Source organism: Alligator mississippiensis, chromosome 2 (assembly GCF_030867095.1).
Source record: "Alligator mississippiensis isolate rAllMis1 chromosome 2, rAllMis1, whole genome shotgun sequence".
Classification (NCBI taxonomy): domain Eukaryota; kingdom Metazoa; phylum Chordata; order Crocodylia; family Alligatoridae; genus Alligator; species Alligator mississippiensis.
In genome coordinates, this window is record NC_081825.1 from 195,433,910 (window position 1) to 195,447,214 (window position 13,305).

General features: G+C 46.9%; 1 protein-coding gene across 2 annotated transcripts in view; it reads right to left on the reverse strand.

Moving 5' to 3' along the window:
- The window catches only part of PDE3B (phosphodiesterase 3B), a 172,836-nt gene extending 159,805 nt beyond the window's left edge, over positions 1-13,031 (reverse strand). For both annotated transcript variants that reach the window (XM_059722646.1, XM_059722645.1), the window contains exon 1: positions 12,211-13,031. In XM_059722646.1, coding sequence (XP_059578629.1) covers positions 12,211-12,948 — 738 coding nt within the window. In that variant the 5' untranslated portion in view covers positions 12,949-13,031. The remainder of the gene's footprint in view (positions 1-12,210) is intronic.
- Between the last annotated feature and the right edge of the window lie 274 nt (positions 13,032-13,305).

Here is a 13,305-nt window from a genome sequence, read left to right on the forward strand (position 1 = left end):
AATTCCTGATAATAATCTGTTTGTACTGCATTTTTAAATTCCCTTAAAAGATTTTTCTAGAGAGAAAGCTCAAAATTATGTTCTTTATGCAGGAACAATCATTGTCTAATACAGCTTGCAAAATGAAATTGAACTGAACATGAGGTGAATGATATTATGGGCAGACCACAATTTAATGATTGAATGGAAGGTCCCAATGTAGTGTGTTATTCATGATGTGCAGAACTAGGTTGGGTGTGTGTGACCCATGTCACATTCCAGTGTAGCCTTTTGCCTCTACTGAGTACACTATCCCTTTCCAGGAGCATGTACTCCCTCTTTAACAGCCTTTGGGATAGGCTCCAGAAAAACAATGATCCTCCCTTCTACTTAGTAGCTCTTTGTTAGAATGCAGAGAATGGTTTCTTAAACATTTATTTTTTCCCCCATTTCATGTTATAGGTGCTAAGAAAAAGCAGAAAAAAATGACAAGTATTTATTGTCCTGATACTGTAGTTTCCTGCCAGCGATGATAAAATGTTTTCCCCACCATTTTCAAATGCTATTCCCATTTTCCCTTCCCATACTAGAATTCACTTTAAGAACTTCTCCAGATAACTTTCCCCTTATTTAGGACTCCTGTACTATCTATTGTTCATGCCTATGGAATGATAGGAGGCAGGTTAGTGATTTTACATAGGCACTTCTTCACTCTGTTTTAATGCTAGACAATGTTATCCTGAGGCAAGTCCCAGGAGACTTGTTCCCAGTCTGCATACTGCCTTTTTAAAAATATGCTTACCTAGATGGTATTTTCCCACTGCTGTACGTGGGAAAGGAAGCTGCCTCTAGAGTGCCCCTGGAAAAATCCACTGCCTTTTCTCTATCTAGCGAGGAAACAGCAAGGCACCATATCCCAGCACTAATACAGAGAGGGTGCCATAGCAGCAGCAGCTGCCAAGGTACAGGGTTGCACATCGGCATCCCCTATGACCCCCAACATCTTTTACCAGAGTGTCATAATCGACAGTCAGACCTCTGCTTTTCTACTCATTTTTCTCTTCCCAGTTCCATTAAAAAACAAAGTCTAACTAACTTTAGGTGGAGCTTTGTCAGTTTATAAAAAAGTATGTGATGTGGTGGCCTGCAAGAGAGAGGGACTGGACTCAGTGACCTTGGATTTCCCTTCCAATCCTAAATTCACATCTTCTGCTAAAATAAACATGTCTGCCAGTAAATGGATTTGGTTTTTTATTCCTGTGCTGCTGACAGAGTGGGAAAGGATAAAGCATGCAAAAAAAACAAACCAGAAGGGAGAACAAGCAAGCAATAAGCAATGGTTATCTTGTTTGCTTTGTGGAAAGCTGTGCACTACCATTCTTTTTGGGGTGCTGGAACAACATTAGCAAAAGGAGCGTGACCAATTTTGCTCATACTTTAGGCCAGAGCTGTCCAACTCTGGGCAGCTGGAGGACAGTCCATGCAGGCCACATACTCTGTGGGGTCACAGTAGTTCAAGCCAGACCCCACAAGCTGCCCCCATGCAAATCACCCCTGTTGCACTACACGCATGGGCAGGCACATGCAGGCAGGTGCCCCCCCTCACCCCTAAATCACTGGCTACAGGCTCCCCCAACACTGCATTTTGCAAAATTAAAAGGGCAAGAAAATCTATACGGTGGTACAATTCAATTTTGAAATTCTAACAGTTGGTTTAGAAATCTATTCTCTCTTTAAAAAAACACAGGACAACACCATATCCTGGAGCATTTGTAGTTAAACAAAGAACAAGAGAATGAGCTGCTTTATCAAAACTTCAACTTGCCCTCAAATATAGGAGGAAGAATGATCATGGCAAAGGAATGAGGAATAGGTTTTGTTCAAAGGGCAGAACATTTTCATGACAACCTTTGTAAGTAGGGGTGCACCGATAAAGGTTTTTTTGGCCAATACTGATGTTTCCAGCCATACTGGCCAATACTGATCTGATACGCAGCCCGGCAACTTAAAGACCAGCATCTGGCCAGTAAGTCTGTGGGGGAGGAAAGAGGTCTTGGAAGGGGTGGGGCAGATTGAGGCCTCCATGGTAAAAGAGGGAGTGGGGATGGGGCAGGGGTTGCCTGGCTGGGATGCGGGACAGAGCCGTAGGCAGCTTGTCTGGGAGACGGCTCCCTGCTGCTGTGCGCACCCCCCAAGGGAAAGCATGGGGGATACATGCTCCCCCATGCCTGCCCTGGGAGATACGCAGTGGCAGGAAGCCACACCCCCATCCTGCCCCCTGGATGAGCCACCCATGGCTCCACCTTTCACTCCGCGCCACCCTAGCCAGACAGCGCCTGCCCCTGCGCCACTCTTTCCCTCACCATGGAGGCCTCGATCTGCCACCCCTTTCCTCCCCCCCGCTCCCCCAACGCCCCTTCCCTCCCCCATACTTACCAGCCAGACGCTGGTCTCCAAGCTGCCTGGCTACATTTCTGGCCACATGCATGCATGTGGCATTTATCAGTGACGTTAATCGGCTAAACCAGATAAAGAAAACTGACTGCCAGTAATGTCAATTTTCCTTTTATTGGCACCAATCCGATACGGACCGATATATAGATGCACCTCTACTTGTAAGGCTGGTTTTATTGATAAAACCATGAAGGATTTAATTCTAATTTAGGCTTCAGCCTTTTTTTTTTTTTTAAATAAAGTACTTATGCAAAATAAATTAAATAAATCTATATAGTTTTACATTCAAGTTCACACACGTATAAACTGGTTGTCAATATCCTTTTTAAAGAAAAAGATGCACATTTCAGTTCCTAGGTAGTTAAGATCTTCTTTGCACTGATGATCAGAGCAGTAGCTGGACTATAGTCAAGGATGAAAACCTACTTCTGTTTGAAGGTCAGCTTTTAACTCCCCTAAAATCCAGAGGCTTATTCATGTTTCCATGAAATCTAGCATGGTCCATGGGAGTACAGGATAGGATTATAAATTTGGAGTCATCAGAGTATGAGCTTCTTGAGATATGACCTCTCTTCTTCTACCCCATCAAAAAAAAAAAAGCGTCTCCTTTAAGGTTAACAGATCCTACCATAAAAAACAAACAAACAGAGTGAATATGAAACTACTATGACCAGGCTCAAAACACACAGTCTCAGTAGTTTGACATTTATCCCATTTAGTGCATGGATCCACTACCCCTTTGGGGGGAACAAAACTTTTAAGAGTTGGGCTCTCAGGGTAGACAGGGACCTAATTAATGCAAGAACTGAACAGATGAAAAGTCTTCTAGGCTGCTAGCTGAACCTATTCCTGCCAGCTTCAGTTTGATCTTTAAAATAAAAAACAAACAAACAAACAGCTTGCCACAATCTGTCCTTATTAAACTCTTCTTGTTTGTTTGTCAGTCTTGAGGGGAGGGACAGGTAGTGGTTATGTTTTGCAAGGAGTGCCTTAAGTCTAACAAGATTGAGAACAACTGTTCTAAGGAATGTCTAAGCTCCTGTCTGCTTCTCAATACACATTTGGGATACCGAAGGCCCTACCCCTACAATCATGTGAGCACTACTTTTTCCTTCCATCCTAGTGTGATAAAACAGGATTTAGAGAAGGACTAGTTATTCTGTTATTCAGCCTCTCTCCAACCCCTGTGCATATGCTGGGATCTAGGAAGCACATACCTTTCTACAGAAACCTGAACTCCTTTCCCTGCTTATCTACGTGATCTGGCAAAGGCCTACATGCACAAAGCACACAGTACTAAGTTGAGATGAAGAACTGAGAATAAATGGTTAATGCATACCCCTGACTCATGCAGGCAACATTCATTGGGTAAATGTTATATCTTTTATTAGACCAACTAAATAATTGGCTACAACCAACACCCCCAAAACCTGGAACCTTGTCTGCCAATGTCCTTAGACCAACACAGCTACAACCAATAGCTCAGACTCTCAAACTCTGATGCTGGGAAAGATAAGTGAGAACACCTACAATTAATCAAGCAGTTCACACTAGGCCTGTGCGAAGCAGCTACTATTAGCTTCAGATTTGGCCAATCACTGTCCTGAATCAATTCAGCTGAATCTGATTCAGAGATTCAGCTGCTGCCAAATCTCCAAACCACCCAGGCCCATCCCCCGCCTCCTCTCCCAGCTGGGCAATGGCTGCCCCACCTGCCCCAACTCCCAGCACTTGGGGAAAAAAGCCCTGATTCACTGGGGGCTGGCGGGTAGGGGGGTGATCTCTGCTTCCCCACACTGTGTGGGAGGCTCTCCACAAGCCCCCCACCCCACCCCACTCGCTCTTCCAACCCCACAATGGCTGCCCTGCTCACCCCAGCTCCAGCCCTTTAAGGGAAAAAAAAAAAAAAAAAAAAAATAGAAACCCCCAGATTCACAGTTCCTGCCCAGTGGGGGGCAGTGATCTCCACTGCCCTGCGCCATGCAAAGGGCTATGCATGAGCCCCCCAAGGCCACTGCAGGAGTTGGTGAGTCCGGGGGGAAGGACGAAGAGGGTCCTCTTAAAGGGCCAAAGCCGGGGAGAGTAGGGCAGCCATGGGGGGGGGGGCTGTGGGGGTTGGGGGGCTCATGCAGAGCCTCCCCATGCAGCATGGGGGGGGCAGCAGGGATCATCCCCCCCACCCAGCAGCACTATGAGTGGGGCTTTTTTTCTTTAAAGCACCAGGAGCTGAGGTGGGCAGGGGCCCCCCCCATGGTCCCCTCCCCTAGCCCCCCTCTCCCACCCCCTACTTACCAGCTCCAAGTTAGGCTGCAGCTCCCTGCTGCAGCGGGCCGGGACTGTCCAAATCAAAGCTCTCCAAATCTTCCTAAAAGATTCAGAGATCTTCGAATTGATTTGAACCTTTTTACTGGCCCCCTTGATTCAGTTCAGATTCAGAAATTCGGCCACCAAATCGGGCCAAATAGAATCAGCACCCGAAGCTTCGCAAAGCCCTAGTTCACACCATTCGCAGCTGTTTCAGGCTCTATTCATATCCAGGGGTTATTCTTCATTCTGCTGAGAACACCACATTAAGATCAACGTCCCATTTCCCACTTGCATGAACACCTTCCCTCACTTTCTGTTAAAGACTGCCCCTCTTAAGAATCCTAAAATCCATATGTTTATTTGGATTTTCTTAACATTTGGCAAGTGAGGCAAAATTAGTAGTAACCCTTCAAGGGAACAATATAGAAGAACATTCAACAAACTGCTAAGCTTACATTTGCTTGTAGAGCTTAATGCTTGGGATGGAGGAAGGGGTGGGGAGCCTAGCTTCTGTGTGTCTGTGTCCCTGTACCTGTTCCCTCCACTCCTATATAAACTCCAATCTGGATTTTTCTGTCTCTCTAGTGGGATTTAAGGCACCCTATCCTGCCGCACAAGTTCAGAGCTAAAATGAGCGAGAGCTCTGCTACTCTGGTGCGACTAGAGTTAGTCTCTCTACCCCTGCACCATAGGTTTGGTGGGTGCCCGTAATATAAATACAAAGCTAAGCATCTAATAACCAAGAAATACACAAGGATAACATATACCACAATTTTGTATGATGACAGAATTAGCTAGAGGTATAGTAGGGAGGGAGAGGGGGGAGGGAACGTTGAGGTGGGACCAGCCAGATGGGCCAAGAGCATGACTGGGGAAAATGGCCCAAAGTATGGGCAGGGGAGAGGGTACAATATGACTGTATGGCCTGGTTTGGTACATAATTAAAAGCTACATAATCACAGGAGTATACAACCCTACAATAAGCTGCTACTTGTGACAAATACAACAGTAAAGGGGACAAAAACATAAGCATCAGATTCTTTCTGTGCCAATGGCTTCTAAAATACAATGATTTAATAGGCAGAAAAGGATGAGCTGAAAATGGTAGTAGGTAGCTATACATGTTGTGGGGAAGCATCAATAGGGGACTGATACAAAAATTTATACACATAATTTTTCATTTGATAACTATTGTTTATTAAAACCGTCACATTTTGGTGACATATTGAACATGGGTAAACTTTCTCACCCAGTCCCATTATAAAATACCCAAGCTCCAACTCTGCCTTTGAACTAAGCAGAAACTACTTATACTGTACCTGCTTTGCAATCAAATACTTAAGCTCACCCCACAGAAAGAACACAATACAGTACCTGCTAATTTTTATAGTCCCCACATGATTATGCTCACAATGCCATAAAAACTACACTTCTGTTTAGGCACAGACTGCATACATTTTCTGCCCTAATTGCTGATGCTCCTCATGCCCAGATAGTTTCTATGTCCTGCTCTTGACAGCCTACGTGGAAAAGCACTGAAACGACCCATTCTGACTCTCAAGGTACATATAAACCACTTCCTTCTGATCATACACAGAGATGTCATAAGAAAGACATTTATCTGCTCCCTCTGAGAATGTTAAGTATCCCCTCAGATTTATAATTGAGATGAGAGACATTCTGTCAATTGTAACTAATCCCTCCACCATTCAAGAGAGATGCACTTAATTGCAATGAATGCAGCTGAAGAATTTGCAGGTAACTCTCATTAGCTACTGTCATGACTGGGTTAAGGGGTGTAGAAGAAGGGGAACAGAGTTAAGGTTGTAGGAGTATCTCTCTGAAATCTTTTTTGCTTTCAGAATTTTGACTTTTGCTGAACATGATGTTCTGGAAGGATGCAGGATACCACCATGCAACCTTAAGTCTGCAAGACTAGCGAATTCAAAAGATGACAGAGAAAGACAAGCAATAACCCAAACCAAGGTAAGATGGTCCTTGCCTCATTTTTCTGTTGTTTTCTCTACTCAAATATTGGTTGAGAACAGTTAAAGATAATCTCAGATTTGTTATGCTAAGGTTGAATGTTCAAAGAAAAATATATGTATTTTGTCTCGTAAATGCATGAATACTCCTATTGCTAGCTAAAATAAGTTACTCTGTGTACTTATATCCAACTTCCAATCTTATATTTTCAAATACAAAAGCAATATTTTCTAATTTTCTTTCATGTACAAAAGAAATCAAGAAATTAGAAGTTATGATAGGAACACAAATATTTGCATGCAATTATATCTGCTCTGGCTGTCACTTCAACCATTTTAGAAAAATAGCAAGCTTCAAGAGCTAACTTCTAAAATACTTCTTGCAGGCTACAGTAAAACACAGGTAAAGTGCTAGTATTTTATATTATATACATGCTGAAGAAATACAGAGTAAAACAGAACTTATCCCCCAAAGAATTTACAGTATAAAAGCTGAGAAAGAAAAAGGATGAAAGTGTCTTATACTTACATAAAAATGGGGAACTGAGACAAATTGCGTAAGCATACACATGATCCTATTAACTTCAAGTTACACATGTGCTTTAAAAAGGCCACTGGACAGCTGGGAATTGACTATAGATTTCCCAAGGACCAGTCTAGCCATTCAATAACAATCCTTCCTGTAAGCAGAATTGCATGAAGTGGAAATAATCTTATCTGTAAAACAAGCTAAATTTCCCTCATCTCTGAATAAAAACCCAGATAGCTAAACAAGTTAGCTGCGTTCATAGTTTCAGTTACACATGCCCCATATATTTAAAAATAGAAAATAATTCCATCTTCTGCAAAACAAAACACTTTTTAGAAAGTAGGTGATCTTGTTTATACTCAGCAAGCCCAATCACGTGTTGTACGTCTGACCAGAAGCAATACATATCTACTATTACCTAGGTTAGGGTATGGACACACATTCAGTTGGAGCCCTTTGAAAAGGGGAACACTTCAAAATGGGAACTGCTGAATTGGAAGGTACAACAGCTGTTATGTTCTAACAGTTGTGGGCAAACAAGCCAGGAACAATATTAGTGTAGCAAAACTGCTCCAAATTTAAACTCAGAATGAAACAGTGTTAAAATTGGAGGAGATCTACTACATCTGTACCACTCCCAGCTTGTTCACAAGTAACCCTTAGAAGGTAACAGCCACTACACCACTGGGAGAAAGCCACCCCCTCCCCTTTTGAAAGGGCTCCAAATACAAAGCCAGCAGGCCTCCCTGGAGCTGAAGAACTGGGACAGATCATGATCATCACTCCCTTTACTCAAGGTACTCCTCTTTGGGGGAGGGCTTCAACTCCACCTAGGCAACACATCACCCACCCAAAGAAGGAAGAAGGATCTGCACAGCCTGTGCAGACTTAGCTGGCAGGCCATCCCAGAAGGGCAAAGTTTAAGGGCACCTTGTGGTCAGTGCCAGAGGCAAGAACAGGAGGGTTTTTTTTTTATTTTTCACTTTTGTATTAAGGTTCTTTGAAATTTGCTTTGTGTTTGTTAGGGGGAGGGGAGGGCAGGAACAACAGCCACAGGCCCTCTTTAGGAGAGTGGGTGTGGGCTTGGAGGAGACATCAAGAGAGGGAAATAGAGGGATCTCCCCTGGGGTTGGTGGGAATGGGTAAGTAGGGAGGCGGGGTTACTGGAAAAAGGGTTCTTGGAAACTGATACAGGTGTCACTTGAGAGGTGTGGTTGGGATTGGCAGGAGGACTTGCTTGTGGGCCAGGGAGGCAATAGTGTGGGGGGCAAGACTTGGGAGTTCTCAGGTTTTGGAGTGTTTGAGGAATCCTGTCTGTGGGTTGTTTGTTTATTGTAAACTGCTCTGAGCCTTTTGAATAAAACAGGATTAAAACTGAATAAATAAATAAATGTACACATTTCCATACCCTTATATTATAGTGCTTTTCAAGACAAACTATATAAAAATTTATTTGGTATTTAACTGACAGGGCCAGTAATACTGACCACTGTTGTTTAGGAATACTTCATGTTTCTGCAAACTCCAACTGAACTATTAAATATGCAAGCGATATTATGTTTAATTCATGCAAGCTGTCCCTTTGAAACCCTCAGGGCTGCTCCTGTACGCAAGCATTTACAGGAACAGATCCTTATGATTGTTCCTGCACCTACTGAAGTCAAAATAAATTTCCATTTGACATTAGTGTAAACAATTAGGACATAAACATTTTTTTAAATATAGTGGCTTGACTAAATGGTCTTTATAGTTTTGTTTTTTAACACCTAAGATATACTGCTGTAAATATCACACCAGGCCCAAGATTGAACATGACCATACATAGTTATAAGAAGTCTACTTACTACTAATGCATTCAGATTAAAAATCAAAAATTTTATTTCAGTGCACAACAGAAACACTAACATGTATATGGCTTTAAGGTATGTTGGGGGAATTGCTCATTTGATATTTAGACTATAGATAACTTAATTTAAAGCCTCTCTTTTTTATTTGCATTTAATATTTACAAAATGTTAAATAACTATTTAAACACATCTACTTACATTTGCTAAAACAGCTTGTTGTATTTAAAAAAAAAAAAAACCACCATAAAAAAAATCTGTTAAAAGTTATGCCTAAAGAATATTATTTCATACATACCAACAGCAAAGGCAAGGAAAAACATAATTTTAAAGACATTTCAGTAATAATTACCATACTTGTCAAAACAGAGCTTGATCTTGTAAACATGGACTACTCAAGTTTTGGAAATGTTTACAGGATCAGGCCAAGAGGGCCTCTTCCTACTCCCACTTAAGACAGTGAGAGGACCATCCAATTTCAGCGGGTGTCAGACTGGAGCCACACGAAAGAAGCCATGTATTTGCCACTACGTACACAGACCTCTTCCGAAGTATTAGCTTTAGCTGACTACTGAAAAATAGACTATGAACCCATATAATAACTTTCTCATAGGATTTAACCAAACTAAGCAAAATGCAGGCTGCCAGCCATAACTATAATTCAGCACACAAATTGCTAACATTCAGTTTTCCAGTTATGTTAATATTTTTCCTGATTAAGTCAAATCTGTTCTGCAGTTCTTATTCCCCCCAGCTCATCCTGTGTCAATATACCATATTAATAACCTTATAAAATACATTAAATATATCACCAGAGGAACCAAGCTACCTTATATTACTAAAGCACACTCATAGCATTGTGGGCTTACAGTGTATTATTTGTATTCTTCTGACCTTGTTATAAAACGCTCATTGAAGACCAAGTAAAATTTAACTGGTTAAAGATGTCAGTATTGGAAAGTGGATTTTATAGATGGTAAAATGAAGTGATGGTAAAAAACATGAAATTATCTTTGGAGTTTATTTTTTATATATTTAAGCCCTCATAATTCTCAAGTCTCGATGAAACCACAGAAAAGGATCAAAGCAGTCAAGCAAGCATATACTGCATTGATTCCATTTTCATATATGAGGTGTATAGATTTTAAAAAATATATCTAGGTATAGCTTTATATTTACACATTTAATTTATGAACTCCACAGTGACCATCCCCTGTAAATAAGATTGAAAAAATAGTGTGTTTAATAGTGAGTTTACTCTTTACACCATTGCCTATGCAATACTGTATAGAAAATGTAACTAAGTCAAAGTGACCATATCCATAAAACATGTTTAAATCCTTCTTGATGGAGCACAATCTACTGCTAAAAAGAAATACAATAAGAAATTAACTTTTTTTTGCTTTTATTCGTTTTGATGGAAAGGCCATTATGGGTTTCTGCAAGCAGTTGCATATTACTATGAACACTCATTACTTCAGCTTTTTCAAAAAATGTTCAATGTAGTTTGAGATAATGCTGAAGAACTTTCTTCAATGCTAGCAATGTATGTGGAATTCAGCTTAAAATTGAAATGGATGATCTTTGCCATCCAGAAAGGGATTTCATTACAGTTTTCAGCATATTTTGTCTTTTTCCTATCATGCACACACAAGCTGCTCATTACCTACTACTGAACTGAAAGAATGCAAGGCAGCTACAGAAGACTCAAGGAAGGTAAAACCTTAATCGCTGGATAATAGCCCCTGACTATTTGAAAGGTGCAGTTGCAGTGGTTTTAATGAGTGCCTCCTGTTGGGTACCTAATCAGCACCTCAAGGTTGGCTGCTGTCAGAAAATTATTTCTCAAATCCGTTACAGCTGCTTACATTTTGAATTAACCTATCACGTCGAAACAGTACCGCTGGGCTGCTCCTGATGTGCGTGCACAAGCAGAAATGCCCGATAACTCTTCCCCCCCCCCCCCCCCGACTTCACAGCCACGGGGCAATTTGGATCAGCAGCTGTAGGAAACACCCGCACCAAATCCTCTCCGAACCGCGCTGCGGAGCCGGGTTAGACAGACTTCACTGAGCTCCGCGGCGGCAGTTTGCGCCGAGCCCTCGGGACGCAGCAGCGACTCCTGGTTCCCCAGCCTGTTGCAAACGCGGCTTTTCCCTTCCCGGCTGCGGGGGCTTCGCTTTCCCCTGCACAGAGCCCCGAGCTCCCTAGCCCCAAACTATCTTCCCCCGCACCGGAGCTGGCGCTGCACAAAGCATCAGGCTTCTCCCCGGCCGGACCCACAGGCAAACGCCGCAGCGCCACGGGCAGTTCCCGCCCCCCCCAGCGACCGCACCTCCCGCGGGGAAAACAACCAACACGGCTAGCTGGGGGGCGGGGGCGGGGGGGGGGGGGACAGCGAGGATGAAGATATCACGGGGAGTGCCCCCAAACCACCCTCCGTTTGTGGGGAGAGAGGCATATTGTCCCCGAGGACTCGGACAATCAATGCGTGGAAAAAGGGCTGGACCAGATCTTGCGAGGTCCCTTCCAGCCCTAATGTAACGTCTATGAAAGCGTGAAGACGCTGGTGCTGGGGCCCCTGCAACGCCGTGGTTTGGGTGTCCCCGGAGGGCTGGCGGAAGCCAAGGAGGCGCTTTGGGAAAGGCACTGGGAGGAGAAGGATACTGATGATGACAACGAGGATCCACAGCAGTTCGGGGCTGGAAGGGACCCGATGCTCTCTCTCATCGGGTACAGCCCCCTGCTCTGGGCAGGAAAGACTGCGGGGGGCAAACCAACCCAGCAAGGTGGGCGCCCATTCTCCTTCTGAAGAGAGGAGAATGATAACAAGATGAAGAGGATGATGACAGCAGCAGCAAAGGTGGCGGCGGCCGCTACCTCCCAGGGGCCGCGTTAAGAAAAGGCCCCAGGTATCCGGACTCGCTGCCCCGCGCGGGCGAGAGCAGCTCCCAACCTTGTCTGCGACCACCAGCGGGCAGTCCCCGCGCAGCGCCCCTCGCAGGCCGGGTCTGGCTGCAGGGGAAGAGCCGCGGCGCCCGCCTCTCTCCTGCAGAGGAGACTCCCTCCGCCCCCCTCTCGCCCCGGGGATCCCGCCGCCGGGCGGCCTTACCTGCTCCCGGGAGATGCAGGGCAGCGAGGGCCGGCGGGACATCTTGCAGCGCGCCGCGGTCTCGCCCAGGGCCACGCAGCTGGAGCGGCGGCGCGGGCGGAGCACGGGCAGGCGGGCAGGCGGGCGCGGAGGCTGGGGCGGGGGCGGCGCCGGGCGGCCGGGCCCCGGGGCGCCCAGCAGCGCCGCCAGGCAGCCGGCCGCCCCCACCGAGCCGGCCAGCAGCGGGCGGAGCGGCGGCGGCAGCGGGCCCAGGCCGGTGCTGGCCACGAGCCACACGAGGCCGGCGAAGAGCAGCAGCAGCAGCAGCGAGCGGCGCAGCAGCAGCGCCAGCGCGGCCGCTGAGCCCAGCGCCGCCGCCAGCCGCGCCGCCGCCAGCCGCTCGGCCCCCGCCGCCCAGGGCAGCGCCGCCAAGTCGCCCGAGTAACAGCACACAGGCAGCGCCAGCAGCCAGCGCCCGTCGCCGTCGCCGCCGCGCCGCGCCAAGTGGCCCGTGAGGAAGTAGAAGGCGCAGGCGATGCTGAAGAGCGGGCTGAGGCACGGGCCCAGGCGCAGCGCCAGGCTCCGCCACCCGCCGCCGCCCGTCGCCAGTGCCAGCGCCAGCACGGACGCGGCCGCGGCGCCCAGGCGGAGGCGCGGCAGCAGGCGCGGGGGGTCGGGCGGCAGCGGGCTCACGTAGCCCCGCACGTAGCCGTTGGCGGGGGGCGGCGGGCAGGCGCCGGCGTCCCGCTCGAGCCTCATGCTGCCGCGCTCCGGCGCCGCCGGCCTCAGCCCTGCCCGCTCAGGGGGCCCGCGACGCTGCGCAGCATGCTGGGGAGGCGGGGGGCAAAAGTCCCCTGCGGGCGGGCGGGCAGAGGGACGGGACGGGGCGGGGCGGGCACGCGAGGCCCCGCCCCCCCGCGGGAGCCTCACAAGCCGCCCGGGCTGCTGGGCTCCAACGGCCGTGCGGGGGCGGGGACACGCTCATTGGCGCGAGCCGCTTGCCCCCGCCCCCTGCCCCCCCCCGCCCGGCCACCCCTGTGGCGGCACGAAGTGGGCGGGGCGCTTCCCCCCCCGTTCTGATAAGCCCCGCTGAGGCGCAGGCTTAACCACCCCCAA